Raw genomic sequence first — 21,702 nt, 5'->3', positions numbered from 1 at the left:
AAATCAATCTGATAGCTTTCTTTAATAGGCTAATGAGTCTTGTGGATAAGGGAGAAGCGGTGGATGTGGTATACCTAGACTTTAGTAAGGTGTTTGATACGGTCTCGCATGATATTCTTATCAATAAACTAGGTAAATACAACTTAGATGGGGCTACTATAAGGTGGGTGCATAACTGGCTGGATAACCGTAGTCAGAGAGTAGTTATTAATGGTTTACAATCCTGCTGGAAAGGCATAACAAGTGGTGTTTCGGAGGGGCCTGTTTTGGGACCGGCTCTGTTCAATATCTTCATCAACAATTTAGCTATTGGTATAGAAAGTACAATTATCAAGTTTTACAGATGATAGCAAGCTGGGAGGTGTTGCAAGGGCTTTGGAGGATAGGGTCATAATTCAAAATGACCTGGACAAATTGGAGAAATGATCTGAGATAAATAGGATGAAGTTTAATAAAGACAAATGCAAAAGGCTCCACTTAGGAAGGAACAATCAGTTTCACACATACAGAATGGGAAGCGACCGTCTGGGAAGGAGTACGGCAGAAAGGAATCTAGGGGTTATAGTGGACCATAAGTTAAATATGAGTCAGCAGTGTGATGCTGTTGCAAAGAAAGCAAACATGATTCTGGGATATATTAACAGGTGTGTTGTGAGCAAGACACGAGAAGTCATTCTTCCGCTCAACTCTGCGCTGGTTAGGCCTCAATTGGAGTATTGTGTCCAGTTCTGGGCACCGCATTTCAAGAAAGATGTGGAAAAATTGGAGAGGGTCCAGAGAAGAGCAACAAGAATGATTAAAGGTCTAGAGAACATGACTTATGAGGGAAGGCTGAAGGAATTGGGTATGTTTAGTTTAGAAAAGAGAAGATTGAGGGGGGACATGATAGCAGTTTTCAGATATCTAAAAGGGTGTCATAAGGAGGAGGGAGAAAACTTGTTCATCTTGACCTCTGAGGATAGAACAAGAAGCAATGGGCTTAAACTGCAGCAAAGGAGGTTTAGGTTGGACATTAGGAAAAAGTTCCTAACTGTCAGGATGGTCAAACACTGGAATAAATTGCCCAGGGGGGTTGTGGAATCCCCATCTCTGGAGATATTTAAGAGTAGATTAGATAAATGTTTATCAGGGATGGTCTAGACAGTATTTGGTCCCGACATGAGGGCAGGGGACTGGACTCGATGACCTCTCAAGGTCCCTTTTAGTCCTAGTATTCTATGATTCTATAAGTACCCATTGCTTTTTTTTTAAAATTTGGAATGTAGCGGGCCATCCAGCCAATATCTGTATTTATAACTCTGTTATAGGAATCAAACTTATAAATGAACTTAAGTTCTAAGGCTTCCCTGTGGATTTGGCCTGTGAAATTGGCCTGAATACGGTGACTTTGATATCAATTAATGAATGCCTGGGCAAGTTAAAATGTTCCCCAACAGGTTTCTTTGTGTTGCCTTTTTGGATATCTGATTTGTGTTCATTAATTATTTCTTGTAGCGACTGTTCAGTTTGGTGAATATCCATGGCAGAGGGGCATTCCTTGCATTTGTTGGCATAAACCACATTAGTGGATGTGTATTAAATGAACCTCTGATGTAGTGGTTTATGTGCTTAGGTCCTATGATGATATCGCTTGTATAGATGTATAGACAGAGTTGGCGTAGGGGTGGGTTCCTGGATGAGTATGATGGAAATGTTCTGCGTGGTTACTGGAAAGAATTTGTTTGAGGTTAGTGGGTTGTCTGTAGACAAGGATTGGCCTGTCCTCCAAGGCCTGTGAGAGTGAGAGGTCATTTTCTAAGATAGGTAGTAGATTATTAATAATGTGTTGGAGGGGTTTAAGTTGTGGTCTCTAGGTCGTGACAAGTGTCCTGTTTTCTTCTTTTCTGGGCTTGTCTTGAAGTAGCTGATGTCTGGGTACCTTCTGTTGAACAGTTTTTTCACTTCGCGGGATGGGTGTTTCAATTTTAAGAATGCTCTATATAGATCCTGTAGGTGTTTGTCTCTGTCTGTGGGATTGGAGCAAATCTGGTTTATGTTAGGGTGTGGCTGTAAACAATAGGTTAAGAAATGTGTCTTGGTTGGAAGCTAGAGGCATGTAGGTAAGTGTAACGGTCAGTAGGTTTCTGGTATATGGTGGGAGAAATGTGTCCGTCATGTAATTGTACAGCCACTCTCCGAGTTGCGAACGGTCCAGTTACGACCATTTGCACTTATGACCAAAGCTCCCATGGAGCAGTTGTAAAGGCGGTCCCTGAGTTACAAACTCAACCCGCGCTTACGAACAGCGCAGCCGCTGTAACTCAATGGGGTCCGAGTTACGAACAAATCGAGTTACGGCCAAGTATTTGGTCTGTAACTCATTCATAACTCAGAGAGCAGCTGAGTTGTAGTGTCAAGGAAGTGGCTCTCATATGAACTGATCCAGGCTGAGGTTGATGGTGGGTGGAAGTTGTTGAAATCCCTGTGAAATTCTTCAAGGGTCTCTTTCCTGTGGGTCCATTGATGTCATCAATGTATCGTAAGTAGAATAAGGGTGCTACGGGGCGGGAGCTGAGGAAACATTGTTCAAGGTCAGCCATAAGATGTTGGCGTATTGTGGGACCATGTGGCTGCCCATGGCTGTGCCACTGACTTGAAGATATAAATTGTCTCCAAATTGGAAATAGTTGTGGGTGAGGACAAAGTCGCAGAGTTCTGTAACCAAGTATGCAGTGGAGTCATCAGGAATGGTGTATGGGACAGCCTACAATCCATCGTTGTGTGAAATTTTGGAGTTTCTACATCTGTGATGGCTAGGATGGTGTTTTCAGGCAGATTACCGATGTTCTGTAGTTTCCTCAGGAAGTCGGTGGTGTCTCAAAGATAGCTAGGTGTGCTAGCAGCGTAGGGTCTGAGGAGAGAGTTAGTTTAGCCAGATAATCCTATTGTAAGTGTGCCAATGCTTGAGATGATGGTTTGTCCAGGATTTTCAGGTTTGTGTATTTTGTTGTAATGATTTCATAGTTTTCAATGTTGGAATTTTCAGAAAAAATATACAGGGACAGTTTTCCACCTAAACTGACGATTTATTAGAGAAAGCATACTGTGTAATTAATTTTAGAATGTTTAGTATATTAGTTTTATGTTTTAAAAGGTCTGATCATTTTAAAAACATCCAGAAGCTTTAATGTTATGGAACGTCTTTTTGGAACTTAAGGATATCCTACTAAACTCTCATTCCTCAGCAGGCTTCTCCTACTTCTTGTTGCCTTCTTGGAGGGATGCCCAGAGATCTACAACTCTTATCTAATAAGATTGTAAGCACTTAGGGGCAGGGACTATGTCTGTGCTAAACACCTGTATATATATATATATATATAGTGCTCAGCATGCAGAGGCCTCGGTGTTGATGAAGGCTGGGCTTTGCTGAATTTTATATTTTTTTCTACATTCAACAATTCATAAACATTTCATTTAAAGGTTTTTATTTTCAATTTTTAACTTTTTATTTTTACAGTTGTTGGAAATTATGTGGGATAGTTAGATTTAGATCAGTACAGACAGTGGGGTTGCAGGAGGATCTCAACTCTGACAGCAGAGCTGCAGGGGGTTCCCAGCATGGCTGAAGGGTTGAGACATCAGGGCAGAAAATACAGGGGAGGTTGCAGTTGTGGCCCAGTGGAACAGAGACCTCCATCCAGGACTGCAAGGAGAAAGATGAGCTCCCTGTGCTGATAAATACTTCCTGCCCATGGACAACTCCCATGGTCCTGGCTGGTGAGTAAGCGAGTGGGGCTGTGATAGCTGAGAAAACGTTCCCATTCCCACCACAAAAACGATTTAATGGTTTTGAGCTTATCCATTTTCTCTGCTCTGCCAGGACCACATACTTCCTTACCCCATTCCTGCAAGCATAAGGGATATCACTGGCTCTATAGTAGTGCAGGGAACCCTCTGCAATCTTGCTGTTACAAAAGTGAGTGAGAGAGACTGCAGAGGACTCTTTGGGTACATCTACACAGCAACATTATTTTGAAATCAGTGTTATTTCGACATAACTTAGTCCGCATCTACACAGCAAGCAGTTATTTTGACATAATTTCAAAATACTATCAAGCTGGAGGACTTGAACTCCTGTAACCCTCATTGTACGAGGAGTAAGGGATGTCGGAGGAAGAGTGCTCTATTTTGAAATAAGTGCTGTGTAGACGCTCCCAATTTCAAAATAAGATATTTCGAAATAAGCTATGCAATTGACGTAGCTCGGTTTGCGTGGCTTATTTTGAGTTGAGCTCTGTAGTGTAGATGCACTCTTTGTGTTGCTGCAGAGCTGGTGATACCAGATCCCTGAAGGTGCAAGATGGATGGGAGCAAGGCACTCAGGCCAGCTGTTGCTGAGCAATATGTTGTTTCATTTAGTTTCAGAATGTCAGGTGACAGGGACATTTATCGACATACATTGATTTTAAGAGAATCCTGCCATGCCTAGTTAAGGCCTTTAATAATGGTTGGTTCAGGATGATGACACCCGTGCACTCAATCACACTCAATATCTTCCTTTTTCACTTTTCTGGAGTAAAAGTGTAGGGAGGGTGGTGGTGGTGTGGAGTTTCTCCCCCTCTTTCTTTCCTTTTACGTTGTTTATTTATCCATTTTTCCACACTCATCTTTCTCTCAAAGAACAACTGACTGCATCTCTGCCTGTTGGCTACAGCACAGTTGATTGCATCTGTAACTCCATCTGAAGCACAATTGATGATAGCTTAGATCATCACGATATCCTTCTGCTCAGTGGAGCTTTACGCAGGTGAAAGGTGATCATCCTCAGAGAGAATTTTTTCTTCTTTCTGAGGATCCCCTTTTTGTAAGACTGCTGCAAAGGACTAGTAAACTCTGGTCCTCATGTCTAATTAGAGGGAAGGGGTGAGATGGCTGTAGTGAACTACTTTTACCACTTGAGGCTCACTGGTTGATGTTCCTGTTGAAAAGAAATGTCTGTGGAGCTGTAATGAGAGAGGTCAGCTGGGACTGACCTCTGTATTATTTTTAAAGTATCAAGACTTTGGCCATATCAAGACTATTGATAGTTGTATGATTTTGAGTCTCCAGTTGATGGCTTAATAATGTCTACTAACCTTCATGGCTGTAAATCATAGCCTGATCAATTAATTCAGCAAAATGATCAGTTTGAAGGAGTTACAATACTGGTGAAAATATCAACTCTGTTTTAAAAAACATTCATATTGATAGGGTAGTTATACAGTATTTAAAATTAATTACATATATAATAATTATGTAATTACGTTAGGTGAAATCCTGCTCTGTCTGTTATGGGTGTGGTGTACAGTGTGGCCCTGATTCAGGGCAACACTTAAGCACGTGCTTAATAGGTACTCACAGTAAAATTAATATTCTGTTTTTAAGCATCATACTTTTTTGTCACTCTGTCCCTCATTTTTACTGTAATTTATTAATGCTATTTATGTGTTCTATGCATAAACTGACCTTTGAATTTTTCACCTCAGAGCTGTTTTAAGATCAAGCTCCATATCAGAATGTTTTATTCCTCCAATTTAATATTTGCCCTGGGCATTACTGGCTTCATTTAAAGGACAGAAGGTTTGCTCTCAGGTCAGCTTGTTGGAAATGTTAAGAAACGTGTGAGTTTGATTTGACTGCTGAATCTGTATTGTAAATGCCACTAGCTTAAGGCAATTTGGCAACATTAACAGAAGAATTTTTTCTTCTTTTTATCTATTTTTAAGCAAGCAAATTCATAATACTATCTTACTGTAATCATCCACAGCTTAAAGCATTTTCCACTGGCTTATGAAAGGAAAATAATATCATAGTCTCTCTTTATTTGAGGGAACATCCAGTAGTACAATGAAAGCATTAATGATTTTTTTAAATACAGATGAGAGAAGTTTTTAATAAGACTTACAGCTATTTTTGTTAAATTATAATAATTTTGGCCATTATAATGCTAAACAATTATCCTAACTAGTTAATGTAATACAGCACTGCCTTTTATTTCCACTTCTGTAAAATTATCTTTGTATTTAGTCCCTATTTCATATATACGCCCAGTATATTTCTGTTAAAGTGTATAGGACTATTGAAAGTTTTACAGGCACTACTGATGGCAGTTAGGAAAGAATACAATGTGAAGGGCTAATCTTAGTGAGTGATACATTGTGTACATCATGGATTATCTTGGGAAATTAGCTACTGCTTATTTTTTTAAGTTTATCTGTATGCATTGTTCCTTTTTTGTGTGTATGTGTCCAGAAGGCAAGCACAAGTTATTTTGTTTTTTGAGTACTTGTATATGTCAATTATACCAGGTATCTGATGCCAGACAGCTTTTCCTAATGGAAATGTCCCTGCCAATTGTGGAGCAACTTGTGCTGTGAAGTGATGGTAGAAAGGGCAGTTTCCCTGCCTTTTTCTCAGTTCATTTTTACCTTCTGCAGTTGGTGGCTGGAGCATTAGTGTTTCTTGTGAACTATTTACATAGCTCTTACTCTTTTGCCCCTTTACACTCAAAAATCTTTATTTTTTTTCATTATGTGTCATCATGCCTCCAATACATTCTAAGGGAGGCTTCCCTGACACCAGCATCAGAACCTCTTTGGTTACTGAAGGGACGTTCCTCAGAGATTCCTCCAGTCCTGTGAGTCACAGGAGTTCTCTGTCACTGGTATCACCTTCTTCTTAGCCCTTACCAGAGAAACATTAGGGAAAAATGCTATCTGGTTCAGTTGTGACAGAGCAGTCTTTCTTAATTCCTACAATTTAACAGCCCATGTCTATCCTGATTATGGTGGAGGCCTGTGCAGTGGCCAGAGATTTACTGTGCCAGAAAATACCACCCTTCTCCTGTGTTGTAAATTGAGGATTCTCATCCAAGTTTGGTGCAGCATCCAAGATCATAGGCACTAGAGCACTCTACTGAAGTACTCTCCGCCTCAACTCTGGTGCCAACTCATCTGACTCACCTTTTGGTTAGAACCAGTCCCTCCAGACCAAATGATACCAGTGACCAAGAATCTTCTTATGCTTTATGTGGGTATTTGTCCAGATTACAGTCTCTGAAGAACCTTCCCAGAATCATACCATCCTAACTCTTGAAATATTCGGAACCCTTGTCAAATTTAGAGATAATTAAGGTATCCTGGCTCTGAGATTCTAGAACTTCTTTTTGTTCCTGTTCCCTCAGAATGTGGTTCCAAGAAAACTTTTGCTAGAGATTGAGAGGCTTGGGTCAGATGTGCCTGGGGCCCAATATTGTACCTACCACTGCAGTGGCCCTGTTGGATGCCTTGTAGGATGTCACCAACATCCAAATCTATTTAACTATTCCCCAGGGGGCTGGAGCATTTTGTATAGTGGAGCTGCAGTTGCTGGTACCTGCAGCCATGTAGGTAACTATAGCAATGTGGGCCAGTCAAAAACTAATCCTAGCAGACTGGATCCAGCCCACGAGCCGATATTTGCCCACCCCTGTACTAGAAGCAACTAACACAGTTCTAGATGACTTTAAGGTGCATCAGGAGCTCCTTAAAAGAGTGGCAGCTTTCCTAGGTATTCAAATAGCACTAATAGAAGAAAGTACCCATACACTCTTTGACATTCTCCATCCCATAGGGAAAAGGAAGGTTGCCTTGCCCATAAATAAGGACTGTATGCAGCCATCCTTCCATTTCATTAATTGCTACAAAAATGGAACAAAAATATCAAGTTTTCTCTCTTCGTGTTGTGCTGTTTTATGTATACCCTACACCTATATCATTAGTGGTGGCTACAAGAGTGAAAAGAGCTGACAAGTTAGAGCTAAGGATAAGAATAAAGATGTCAAGAAGCTTGACTTTATTGGTAGAAAAATTTTCCTATAACATCTCTGCTATTCTGTGTTGCTGTTCACAGGCAATAATCAATATCAGATGCCTTCTGTGAACAAAGAATTGGCTGGTTGGGGGTAGGGCTCTGGATATTGCCGGCACACTGGGCACCGTGGCCATATTTCACCCAGATTAACAATGAACTAAACTATCAAACTAAACCAGTGGGGATTTTCCTGCTCCTAAATTTGAAAAACAGAATAAATATGGCTTTAGCACCTCTAAGAGACATAGGAAACCGAATCCCTAGCAAACTTCCTGATTTGTAATCCAAAGGCAATCTCTTTGGGAATATAAAGAACAAAGAGAGACTCCAGCTTTATCCTTCACCTTAGGAGACAAAGAAACAAAACAATTTGACCTCTGTGATGAGTCCTGGCCTGGCTAGACACTTAAAAAAAGGCTGGACTGGAGACTGTGGGTGAGACAAACCATCTTAAACAAAGATCATATCTTCCTAGATTAAACTTTAGACTTTAGGATGCATGTTTTCACTTTATTTGCTTGTAACTATTTCTGTCTTTATCTCTTTTACTGGCATCACTTAATCCATGCATTTCTGTCACAGGCAGCAGCAAGGGGTGGCAGGTGGGAGCTGGTCTGCGAGGGGACCCTGTTTAAAAACCCGGCTTCCCATGTTGACCGGCTCCTGCCTGCAGCCCTGTGCAACTGCCTCTGATAGCCCAGGTTTATTGGTTAATTGTGTAGTTGTGGTTTAACCCAGGCAGTCTACGTGTTGACATCCCTAAAACTTGTCATTGAAGGTTGCCTTTTCTAATGGATTTCATCTTATAAGGTTTGGGAGATAAGGTAAATACACTGGTCATTGATCCATTGTACATGGTTTTCTTCAGGGGCAAGATGCAGTTGAGACCACACATCAGTTTCCTTTTGCATGCTTTTACCAATGTAACAGACATATGGAAGCATTCAAAGAAGAAATGGTTACTTACTTTTCCATAGCTTGTTTTTGAGAGTATTGGGCAAGTCTTTATACCCTGACTTTGCAGCATGAGGGCTCAGAGATAGGTAGGGTAGCTCAGTCTTCAGAATACTGGACAGATAATGGACCATATTAGAGTAAACATACACTGAGTATCTACTGTAGACAGTCATTTTCTGCATTCCTGGCTCCAGTCCATTGGTGTTTTTAGCCACAATACTCTGTTCATCATCTTTTCTCTGACATCTTTGCACCTTTTTCCATGCTACCCTGTGCTTATCATGCCTTCTCTAAATCTGTCTCCTAGCCACTTCTCACTTCAATTAGATACCTCCTAAAACTAATTGTTGTTGTCTTATATATGAAAAATGAAGGGAGGGATAGGGGGAAAATAAAAGGAATATGACCATCCAGACATGCTTCTTTGGGCTGAGTAAACACGTGGTCTTATTATTGTTACCCTTGTTCCTCTATTATCTTTCCTGTTTTTTTGCATGTTTATAACCCTATTTGTAAACCTTGTTGCAACTGTGATTGCATGTTCTTGTGGTCTGGACAGATGTCTGGTTTGCTGAGTTTCCTAGACAAAGGCCAAGATGCTTAGAGTTGAACACCTCACGTGCATCATTGTGGAAACCACCAATTACCCTGCTTTGTTTCTGCCTCTCAGATGGAATGTCCCCCTGGCTAGGAATGCTCCTCCATGTATATATATAATATATATACTTGTTGCTTTGAGACATTTAGCACATTTTGGACTCTCAAAATAATTATAAAAGCAAGAATGTTGTATTGAAAAATGTTACCCATTAAATATGAAGAAGTTGGGCCAAAAATATATAAAAGTGAAGCTAATTTTAGGTTGGTAGAACACACTTGGGTGTGTTTCATGCTCTATCTGCAAAACGTATTCACTATATAAACAAAAAAATTCAACCCACACCTAGTTTAAAAAATACGGAGGCTAAAAGTAGAGGCAGTTTGAAAGTTATAGCTATACTTATGGATGGGCTGACTTATTCTCTTTTATTAGCATTACAGAAAAATTGGTAGTTAGTAGTCATTACTGACTCCTTTTATGATATTTTTGCAAAAAAAGTTTTTGATGAGCAAGATTCTGTATTCATAACACTCACCTCCCAGCTTCTTCACTCACAATAATTCTTATTCTTTTTTAATAATGTCTCATTTTTTAGTCAACTGACATCAATGTGGTAAGACGGACTGTCACACAAGGGAACCACAATGAAGTAAAATAACAGTAGAAACATGAGTGAACCCAGGTCAACCATGTTATGTAATTAGAAAGAAAATGTGTTAGCTCAAAACAATGTTAACGTGAAGTTTAATGGCAAAATGGCTTCATTATGTATTTATGCGGAGTATAGTAATTCATTGTAATCTCTTTAACTAATCACATAGATAAGAGTTTGTGGGATTGGAGGTAATATAGAGGAAATTCTTTATTGGCAGTCTTATCCCCTCCCTCAGAAGGCCCTGGAGCTACAGTTGAGGGTATAAACGTAGAGGTGCCACACCTACCCTTTTATTCCTTCTTATTGTCACTGTCTGTGCTCAGCAGTCAGAACATGCTGTCAGTTGTTCCTCTGTAAACTTCCATTTAGTATTTTTTGCTAGTTTGTGTTCTTCATAATTTATCATATGGACCCATGGGAAAGAGACCCTTGAAGAATTTCACAAGGATTTCAACAACTTCCACACCCCACCATCAACCTCAGCCTGGATCAGTCCACATGAGAAATCCACTTCCTTGACACTACAGTACAATTAAATGATGGACAAATTTCCACCACCATATACCAGAAACCCACCAACCGCTACACTTACCTTCATGCCTCTAGCTTCCATCTCAGACAAATTTCTCAGTCTATTGTATACATCCAAGCCCTAAGATACAACCGGATTTACTCTGTTCCCACAGAGGCAAAAACCTACAAGGATCTATATAGAGCATTCTTAAAACTGAAATGCCCACCCAGAGAAGTGAAAAAACACATCAACAGAGCCAAAAAAAGTACCCAGACATGAACTCCTCCAAGACAGGCCCAAAAGAGAAAGCAACAGGACACCACTTGTCATCACCTATAGTCCACAACTTAAACCCCTCCAACTCATTATCAGAAATCTACAACATGTCCTGGAAAAGGACTCCTTGCTCTCATTGGCCTTGGGGAAAAGGCCAATTCTCACTTATAGTCAGCCCCCTAACCTGAAACAAATTCTTTCTGGTAGCCACACAGCACAAATACAACATAAGCATCTAAGAACCCACCCCTGCAATCAGCCCCGGTGCCAACTCAACCCACACATCTACACAAGCATTTTCATCACTGGACCCAACCCTATCAGCCACCAAATCAGAGAGTCATTTAACTGCACATCCACTAATGTGATCGATGCCATCAAATGCCAGCAATGCCCCACTGCAATGTATATCAACCAAACTGGACAGTCTCTTCAGGAAAGAATTAATGGACACAAATCGGATATCCGAAAAGACAACACACAAAAATCTGTTGGAGAACACTTTAATCTTCCTGGAAACTCATTAATGGATCTCCAAGTTGCTGTTTTGTTTCAGACCAATTCTACAAGCCAAATACACAAAGGAGCATTGGAGCTTAACTTCATTCACAAGTTTAATTCTTATACCAATGGTTTGAATTGGGATATCAGACGGCTCGCACATCATCAACCAACCAAACAATGAAGGTGCTAATGCTTCTTGATGTCTGTGTAGAATTTGGTGTTGGTCATTTTCCTATCCAAGTGCTAACTGATGGTTCTTATCAGCCTCTTTTAACTATTTAGTCTTTGAGATGCTACTAGACTAGTTGTTGTTTTGTAAGTTTTTCCTGCTACAGACTCACTCGGCTATCCCTCTGAAGCTTATCTAACTGTCTTTTTTCCTTCCTTCCCTTCAATTTTTTTTCCTTACCTCTCTTCCTCCGTCCTTCTTCCCCTATTTATTCTTGGATTTGTACTTCCAACATTCCTGTCATCTGAACAAGTGGGTTGTGCCCACGAAAGCTCAAGATAATATCTACATGCTTTGCTAGTCTTTAAAGTGCTACCAGACTATGTGTTATTTTTTGAGTTTTTCCTGTTAGACTAACTCATAGACTCATAGACTTTAAGGTCAGAAGGGACCATTATGATCATCTAGTCTGACCCCCTGCACAGTGCAGGCCACAGAATCTCACCCACCCCTCTTAGAATAATCCTCTCACCTATGTCTCAGATATTGAAGCCCTCAAATACTTTGAAGGCCCCAACATGCAGAGAGTCCTTCAGCTGTGATCTGTGCCCAATGCTACAGAGGAAGGTGAAAAACCTCCAGGGCCTCTGCCAATCTACCCTGGAGGAAAATTCCTTCCTGACCCCAAATATGGCAATCAGCTAAACCCTGAGCATGTGGGCAAGACTCACCAGCCAGACACCCAGAAAGTTCCCTATAGCAACTCCTATCATCCCTCCATTGACCTATTTCCAACTGATAATGAATGGTCAATTAGTTACCAAGATCATGTTATTTCATCCAACCATCCCCTTATCATAGAATCATAGAACTGGAAGAGACCTCAGAAGGTCGTCAAGTCCAGCCCCCCGCTCTAGGCAGGACCAATCCCATCTAAATCAACCCGGCCAGGGCTTTGTCAAGCCGAGACTTAAACACCTCTAGGGATGGAGACTCCACTACCTCCCTAGGTAACCCATTCCAATGCTTCACTACCCTCCTAGTAAAATAGTTTTTCCTAATATCCAATCTGGACCTCTCCCACCACAACTTGAGACCATTGCTCCTTGTTCTGCCATCTGTCACTACTGAGAACAGCCTCTCTCCATCCTCTTTGGAACCTCCCTTCAGGAAGTTGAAGGCTGCTATCAAGTCCCCCCTCACTCTTCGCTTCTGCAGACTAAACAGACCCAAGTCCCTCAGCCTCTCCTCGTAGGTCATATGCTCCAGACCCCTAATCATTTTGGTTGCCCTCCGCTGGACCCTCTCCAATGCATCCGCATCCTTTTTGTAGTGGGGGGCCCAGAACTGGACACAATACTCCAGATGTGGCCTCACCAAAGCCGAATAAAGGGGAATAATGACATCTCTGGATCTGCTGGCAATGCTCCTCTTAATGCATCCTAATATGCCATTAGCCTTCTTGGCTGCAAGGGCACACTGTTGACTCATATCTAGCTTCTCATCCACTGTAACCCCCAGGTCCTTTTCAAACTTGGGTACCCTTCTGAAGCTTTTCATCTCTCAAGTCAGTTCTGAGGCAGGTAGATCACCTACATGATCTGGGAGCCACAAAAGTACCCTTTCGGAATTAGTACTTGCTATTACCCAGAGTAAAAGGAGCTCTCAGGCTTAATCTGGACCTTTGGTACCTAATAAATAAATCAAGAATTTTTGGTTCCACATGTCTCCCTTGCAACTCTTATCCCTTCATTAGCCCTGGGAGATTGGTATGCCGTCCTAGACTTAAATAATGCATATTCCATGATCTACACATTAGAGTCTTTCATCTAAGAGCTTGATGTGAAGGAACTGATGGATGGACATGGCAGCTCCACCCTTTGTTACTTTTTGCTTGCACCACGAGTGACACCATGGTGAAAGCATGTTTGCCTCTGTGAGAACTGCCAGAGACTGGTCCCTGGCACCAGTGCTGATGGGATACATTCACACATGCCTAGAGTAATGGACATGTGCAACATATTTCAACAAACAATAATAATGAAAGGTGAATAACTGTTCTTTTTCTAGCCAAAAAATTGTGTGCACACATATTAATAGAAATTTGGAGTTAAAAGCTAATCTTTTTTTAAAGCAACCATATTTTCCGAATAACACATAGCTGATGTAATAAATCATTTGGCCATAAAATGCATCTTATGATTTTGATTCTTTTTTTAATTAGAAACATTTATTACAATCTGAAAAAATGTATTATCTTAGAAATGATCATATTTATACATTCACTGACTGCCCTATTTAACTTTGGATTTCTTGCATTTTATATAGGAACCCTAGCTATAACTGCTGTCTGTTACAAGAGGGATAGACTTTTAATACATTATCATGAAATATTTTATTTTTATATTTTCTAGGACTATTTTGAAGGAGAGTGGTTTTGCAAGGTATCTTCATTCAGCTGTCTTAATAAATGGAGCTATGCTAATTTTTGGCGGAAACACCCATAATGATACTTCTCTGAGTAATGGTGCAAAGTGCTTTTCTGCTGACTTTCTGGCATATGACATAGGTAAGTACTGTATGTAAGAATTATCAGGTTAGGTATAAGAATCACAACTTTAATTTATGAAAAAACAGCAAATGTCCTCATTAATAATTCATTCACAAAATGTCTATGTATCTCTTACATTTGAAAGATAAAAGTTTATAATCTTTTTTTGTCAAGCATTTTTTGGACTCCATTATAATTTTGTGGCGTTTCTTACAGGTGGCTTCCATGCCAAAAAAATAGGTAAAATTGGCCAAAAAATATCTTGTATTTCTCAATGCTTAAAATACCCTCTCCCTCAAAAATATAGACCACCATGGTATACTATTATCTCTTCATGTTAATTACTATTTAGAAGTTCCCTGGAGGTACTCATTCACCTCACCATGAGGTAGTACACAACACCTATTTTCAGGTATATTATAACACTGAATTTCATTGCTATTAAAACCTTAGCTTAACTAGAGAAACTATTAATTGTGATGTATAAGATATTGATGGTTTATTTCTGATATTAAAGCTTTATAAAATAATAGACACATTAGAATAAATCAGAACATACAGATTTTGTTTCAGATACTCTTTGAAAGTGGCATAGAAAGTTTGGGGAGTGATGTAGTCAAGGTAGATAATTCAGACCAGGAGTCTGCAGCCTTTCAAAGAAGAGCCAATTTTTTGTTTTTGTTCCAGACTAAAATATTTTGAGCTGCATCATATGTAAAGCTTCTTGAACACACACACAAACACACCAGTGTCTGGAAGGGTGCTCAGGCCTGGAGCAGAGGTGTAGGTGCAGATGTAGGGTTCTGGCTCTGGGAATGGGCTCAGGGGTTGGGCCTTGGGTGTAGGAAGGTATATGTGATGCTACTTCCAGTAAAGGGATGGGGGTTGACATGCAGCTTCTTGCCAAGCAGCACTTACCAAAGCTGGAGGTGCAGCATGACTACAGCAGGCTTCCTGCCTGCCCTGATCCCATGCTGCTCCTGGAAGGAGCAAACATGCCCTTGTTGTTCCTGGAGGCAGTGAATATGTGGCTCCATGCTCTGTGCTTCTGTCAGCACAGCCTCCACGACTCCCATTGAGCAGAGTTCCCCAATCCTGGCCAATGAATGATGCTGGGAAGGTGCTTGGAAGGAGCTGCATATGGAGATTCCCCCCTGCCCCTTTCCCACCATGGGGCCAAACTGGCTATTGGAGCTCTCTAGTGGCTGGGAGAAGGGGCAGCCAAAGACCAAGCCAAATGACCCCTGACTCAGACTACAGTAGCCTTATTACTGTATTTCACGAAAACTCAGGGTTATTGATTGTATTTCTGTGCCAATATCAAAGTTTGGAATTTTTTTTTTTGTTTTCTTCTCTATAGACTTCTTTTTTAACAGAAAACTTAATTTCAATAGAATTATAGTAGGCATAATATCAATGCCTTTTTGTGGACAAACTTATATCATGAGTAGAAAAATCTTAATCAAATTGGCAAAAATGAATTATGTTCTTTTCAAGAAATGCAGTGTAAACCAATGGATGATGCTGAACTTACTCAGTTCCTCCTTTTTCTCAAGACACTTGTGAGGACTCAGTATCTTACAGGAACTATTTAGCAGCACATTTAGACTAAGGCACTGGATGTAATATCTGACATATTTATGCCCTTAATATTAATCTGTTTCTATATTGTATCCTCTAATTCTGCTGCTCTTTGCTCATTGTTCCCACTTTGTGGCAGTAACTTGAGGGACTGCTGTCACTTTTTGTAAGGGGCAGGGCTACAGGAAACCAAAGGTGCAATAGCTAATCAGTTAAGTACACCAGCTTTTCAGTTACATCTACTTTTTCATCATCCACATGCCTCCTTTCCCCTGCAATACCAGCAACAGAGGTACAAGAGCACTCTGCTGAGAGTAGGCACCAGATGTTCGCTACTGTATTTACATTAGGATGGGATAACACTAACTCAAGTCAGTTAAACTGATTAGAGGGCCAGTATCTGTATGGCATAAATCTGCCACAAATATCCATTAGGGATGGTCAAGCACAAGGAGTCCCTGAATTTCTGAGATTTTTTTTTTTATGAGCACACTAGAGGAACTGATCTAATATGTTCATTTTCTGTTCAAAACTAAATGAAATTGTGATAGTGGTAGCTCTGTTCATTCTCATTGTAGAAGATATTCAGCTGAGCTGATAGCCGTGCTGGACCTCTGGGCAAGGCAGGGAGCTGGGAGGCCCTGCTCCATGCCCATGGAAGGGAGGGTTGAGGCCTCAGGCAGAAAGAGGTGGGGCATCCAGCCCTCAGCACTGCCCAAACCACCCAGTGCTGCCTTCAGTGCCTTCAGTGCTGCCTGGAGTGCACAGTGCCGTGCCCCAACAATGATGAAAAGGGCCTGGGGCTCGAGATGCTGCTGCTATGCAGCAATGGAGGCTGGGAGCTTCAGGACTTTTTGTATTGCTCGCTCCGGAGCAGGCAGAAGCACCCTTCCTGCCCCCTATTGATGGGCCTTGAAGACATTTATAGAACTCACAATTTATAGCTCTGAAGATGTTGCAAGTAGTTAAAATAATTGCAATAGTGAAATAGATTTAGAAAACAATTATACTAAATACAGAATGTTAGTGTATTTAAATATTGCTGAAAATCAACATTTTTTGTTCTTTGAATTACTGGAGTAAATACATTGAGCCTACTGCTGTGAATCGTGAAACATTTATAAAACAGGAACACTGATGTCTGGGAATCTTTGATACAGTATAAGGTTTCCCATAAATTATGATACCCATCATCTTAAATACATATGGAAATGAAACTAAAGGAATACACCTTTCCTTCCATTTTGGCATTGAATAGAGCTGTGAATTTTGGAGGAAGATTTTAAACATAGCTAGAACAACCTGAGTTTTCTTCCTCTTATGATTATTTCATCAATGGATTAATGAGAAACCTGAATGCTTATTGATAGTCACTGATCAGTGATCAGAGGGGTAGCTGTGTTAGTCTGAATCTGCAAAAGCAGCAAGGAGTCCTGTGGCACCTTATAGACTAACCGAAGTGTTGGAGCATAAGCTTTCGTGGGCAAAGACCCACTTTGTCAGATGCGTGTCGCATCTGATGAAGTGGGTCTTTGCCCACAAAAGCTTATTCTCCAGCACTTCAGTTAGTCTATAAGATGCCACAGGACTCCTTTCCGCTTTTACTGATCAGTGAATAGCTCTTACAGTGAGATTTCTGAATCTCTAAAAGGGAAAATAAAAAAATTGCCTAAGGAGAATATTGTCTTAACTAGCCAATTAGCCCGTCATAAGACGGGATTTTTAGGTCTCTCCTCCACATCGGTCTTCTCTCCTGAGCCTCCGGTCTCTCGCTCTGTCTCTCTCTCTCTCTCCTCCTACTGCCTCTCCTCCTCTCTCTCAACTCTCCTCCACCTTCTGCCTCTCTCTCCGTCTCTCTCTTTCTCTTCTTCCTCTCCTGCCTCTCACTCTCTCTCTGCTCTCCTATGTCCGTTGGGGATGCACGCTCATCCAGGTCCTACCTCATGGGTGTGTACATAACCACCCCGTCTCCCTTTGCCTCTGCCGTGGTGCTCGGCTGACTTCTGTGCCACTCAGCTGGGTTGCCGTACAGGAGCAAGCAGCGCAAGCAGCTGTTTGGAGTCCGCACGAAGGTGCTGCCTGGGGAGCGCAGGCCCCAGACAGCTGCTTGTGCTGCTTGCTCTTGTGCGGTGGCCTGGCTGAGCGGCGCAGAAGTCAGCCAAGCGCCACAGCAGGAGGCAACAGTGCCGCCCAGAGGGAACAGCCAGCATTTCAGCATTAGAGTCACAGAGAGTGGGCTATATTGTCTTAATTTGTCATTCATTGACTGTCTTTTGACTCCATTGGAAAAGACTGGCTGTCTTGGGACTCCTCTGGAAACAAGCAGCCTATCAAATTAAGGAAATACTTGATCATTTTGAAGACTCTTTATGCAAAGTAAGTCTTCTGCAGGAGAATGCAATGGCATAGATAGAGAAGTAACTGGATACTAAAATACCTTAGAAGAGAACAGTTTCCATTTTTTTCCAGACATGATTAAATTCTCTTCTGTGGCTACTGACAATCCCTTGCGTTCTCCGGCCTCCTAAAGTTACTGTCAAATTGCTATTCTGAAATACTGCCCTCGACAGTTAACTTAGATGAACAGCTTCTTTTTCAGCCAAAACAGCTACTAGAATCTGAGGATTATATGAGGAAATACAGGGGTACCTTTACTCAAAGGTCTGTCTACACTACACACCTTAAAGTGGCACAGTTGCGCTAATGCAGCTGTGCTGCTGAAAGATTGTTCATGTAGTCCCTTTGTGAGGAAGGGGAGAGCTCTCTTCTGGACCTAATTAAATGACTTTGAATGAGCAGCTGTAGGTATGTCAGTGGAAGCTTCTCCTGCTAACATATAAATGTACACACTGCCACTTACGCCTGCAATATTTATGTTGTTGTGAGGAAGGAAGGTGTTCTTTCACACTCCTGAGTGACATAAGTTTACAGTTTACTAAGGTTAAAGAGTATGTATTAATCCATTGACACCAGTGGTTGGTATTCACCAGATTTATGTGTTTCTTCTCCCAGGATCGGATAGTGTAAATGATGAAAGATTATTTTTCCATATAAGATCTCAAACCTAGAATTGCTAGATTGATAGAAATGTGCTTTATTACCCTGCATTTTGTCCGTTAGGGAGCTTGCAGCAGACCAAAGTTTTAAGATTCTGATCTCTATCTTGAATCACCTCATTTCTGACTTCCAGAAGGCAGTGATAATCTTTGATTTATGATGGAAGTGACCTGCCTGTTATGGGTAATCTGCCAAGAACTTGCCAAGTAGCATGTGTAAAAAGGAAGACGTGCATTTTCAAGTCGCTATATATGAATTGGCTTTCTGATGTCAAAGGTTTGGTAGGCTTGGAACAGAGAATATGTTTAGGTCAACTGTTAAATTTCCTGTTTCATTTATCCTTAAGACAAAAACAGAAATAAATGTGTCTGTGCCTATATTAACCACTCTAAAATTTGTAACACTTTTCAGATAGTGCTTAGTGAACTGAGTGAGTAACAGGAATAAAAGAAAACAAATCAAACAGTACCTTGACTCTTCAGATGAGGCATGGAACCACAAGAAATTCTACATTAAAAGATTAACAATGTGTAGCATGTACATTGTCCATGAAGGGGCATGCCTATTGCTCAGTAGATGTACATAATGTGTATGCTCCCATTCTTTTAGGAAAGATGCAAACTAAAATGTTATAGTCACAAGTAACCTAAAGAAAAACTGTCACTCTGGAGGATAAGGAATATTGGCTTATTATTGGGAAGTAAAATTAAGGACCGTTTAGTGGTATTTTGGTCATATTTATTTTTTCTTACAGGAAGGTAACGTGAATGTATTAGGCAATACAGTCTGAGTTAGGCAATTTAGGAGGGGTGGGAATGATGGTTTATAGTAATAAAGTAAGTTGCAAAAGATATATAACAGCAGGAGAGAGCTCAGAAATTCACAACTTTTCTGAAGCGCACACATGATCTTTATCCTTAGGTTGGTGATATCTTAACCTGCCTTAAAAGCCAGTTCTCCCCCATCACCAGGCCTGAGGTGTTGCAAGCCCCCTGCCTGCACTACTGCCTGTATCTAGCAGGAGCCACTATGCATGTGGGGTCCAAGCTCCCTGTGGACATAGGCTACTCTGTGGGAGGCAGAGCAGCCTATGTCTGCAGAGAGCTTGGACCCTCCCCCCATGGACAGGATCTGCTACTGGACAGAGATTGCTTTGCAGCAGCCTTCCTTCCCCTCTTCCCCCAATAGCCTCTGTATCAGAGGCAGCACCGCGGGGTGGCAGGCAGCCAGTCTGCGTGTGGTGCTGGTTTTTAAACTTTCTCCACTTGGGGAGTAGACGTTTTTGATGAAATCTTAGTAAATATTCTCCCTATCCGACAAAACGATGAAGATGAAAAGAGCATTTGTGTACAAGACTCATAGACTTTAAGAGTTTTGAATATTTTAAATAGAAGGGTGGGGTAAAATATTTAATAAATAAATAAATAAATAAATAAATAAATTAGATGGGACCCTTGTGATCTAGTCTGACCATCTGCATATTGCAAGGTACAGAACCACACCCACTCCTGAAATAGACCCCAACCCTGGCTGTTACTGACATCCTCAAATCATGGTTTAGAGACTTCGAGTACAAAGAATTCTTCATTTACATTAGTTAAAACCTGCAAGTGACCCGTGAACCATGCTGCAGAGGAAGGTGAACTGCCCCCTCTCCCCACCAGGGTCTCTGTCAATTTCACCCCTCCCAGCCTTACCCCACCCAGATGGGGGGGGTAGTTTCCAAATATGGGAGAAAGTCAGACACTAAACATGTGGGCAAGAACCACTAGGCAGTTATTATAGAGAAGTATTTCCCAGATAACTCAGAGCTGTCTCTCTATAGTGTCCCATCACTGGCTGTTGGGGCCTTTTGCTACAAGCAGTTTCCAGTCTGTCGCCAGCTATCATAAACAGTCCCATCATTCCATCCCTCCATAACCTTATCAAGCTTAGCCAGCTTTTGAAGCCACTCCTGTGATGGTTAGAAACCTTCACCTTATTTTATGCCTAAATTCAAGTTTATAGTCCTCAACCAGGGCTCACAATTACTGTACAAAACTAGTCTTTGATGCATCCTCCTCACATAGAGTCTTAAACACAGCTGTAATCTCAGTAAGGAGCACGTCACAAGTTATACTTCTACATGCATGGACAGCATCCCAATCAGTGCCTTGTCCAGAGAAACATTTTTCTTAGTGCCTTAAGAAAGGTTGCTGGAAAGGATTCATACCCCCGATTCTTGGAAATCAAGAAGAACTCCTGAACCTAACATCAAGAATTTCTAAAGAAAGTGTCTCTGGCCATAATTTTACCTCTTAGTAAATATTTGCAAGCTCATTTGCATCAGCCATTTCCTGGCAATGGTCATCCAATTATTTCAATAGCTAAAATTGCTGGTGGCATGCGTAGGCTTATCCTTCTCCCATCTATGCACATTTCTTTGATTCACTGCTCACTCCTTCCCATTAGTGATGAATGAGGCGGGAAGCTGTGCAAACAGAATGAGAAATTTTTTATCTGATAATTTTCTTTGTGTTAGCAGCTTCTCTCCTCATTCAACCCACCCCGGTAGTCTTCTAAATGACCAGAATACAAATTGAAAATTTTCTCTAGAGGTAGACTTAAACATATAATTCTCTTAAGGTTAATTAATACATTATACCAAGTAGTCTTAATCTGAATAATTTATTGCTGGAGTATTTCTACAGCTATAACAGAAGGGTGGGGCTTATTCCTTGTTCTTATTAACTCTATTGAGCTGCCTCCAAATTCTAAATTTGGGAGTTTTAACCCATTAATTACAAATGAGAAAAGCTGCAAACAGAAAATTATTGGGTAAGACATTTTTCATTCCTTCTACTGCACAGGTTCTCAACCTTTTTCTTTCTGAGGATATGCTATAAAACTCCACAACAACTCTACAACAACTGTTTTCTGCATATAAAAGCCAGGGCTAGTAGTAGGGGGTAGTACACAGGGCAGTTGA

General features: G+C 41.0%; 1 protein-coding gene across 11 annotated transcripts in view; it reads left to right on the top strand.

Moving 5' to 3' along the window:
- The window catches only part of ATRNL1 (attractin like 1), a 1,022,331-nt gene that overhangs the window by 155,193 nt on the left and 845,436 nt on the right, over positions 1 to 21,702 (top strand). For all 11 annotated transcript variants that reach the window (XR_012905693.1, XR_012905692.1, XM_075935407.1 and 8 more), the window contains one exon: positions 13,960 to 14,114. Coding sequence is in view for 9 of the 11 variants with exons in the window: in XM_075935407.1 (XP_075791522.1) it covers positions 13,960 to 14,114 (155 nt within the window). In the remaining 2 variants the exon portion in view is untranslated. The remainder of the gene's footprint in view (positions 1 to 13,959; positions 14,115 to 21,702) is intronic.

The sequence above is a fragment of the Pelodiscus sinensis genome, chromosome 8 (genome assembly GCF_049634645.1).
Source record: "Pelodiscus sinensis isolate JC-2024 chromosome 8, ASM4963464v1, whole genome shotgun sequence".
Lineage (NCBI taxonomy): Eukaryota > Metazoa > Chordata > Testudines > Trionychidae > Pelodiscus > Pelodiscus sinensis.
This window is presented reverse-complemented; position numbering and strand designations above follow the sequence as displayed.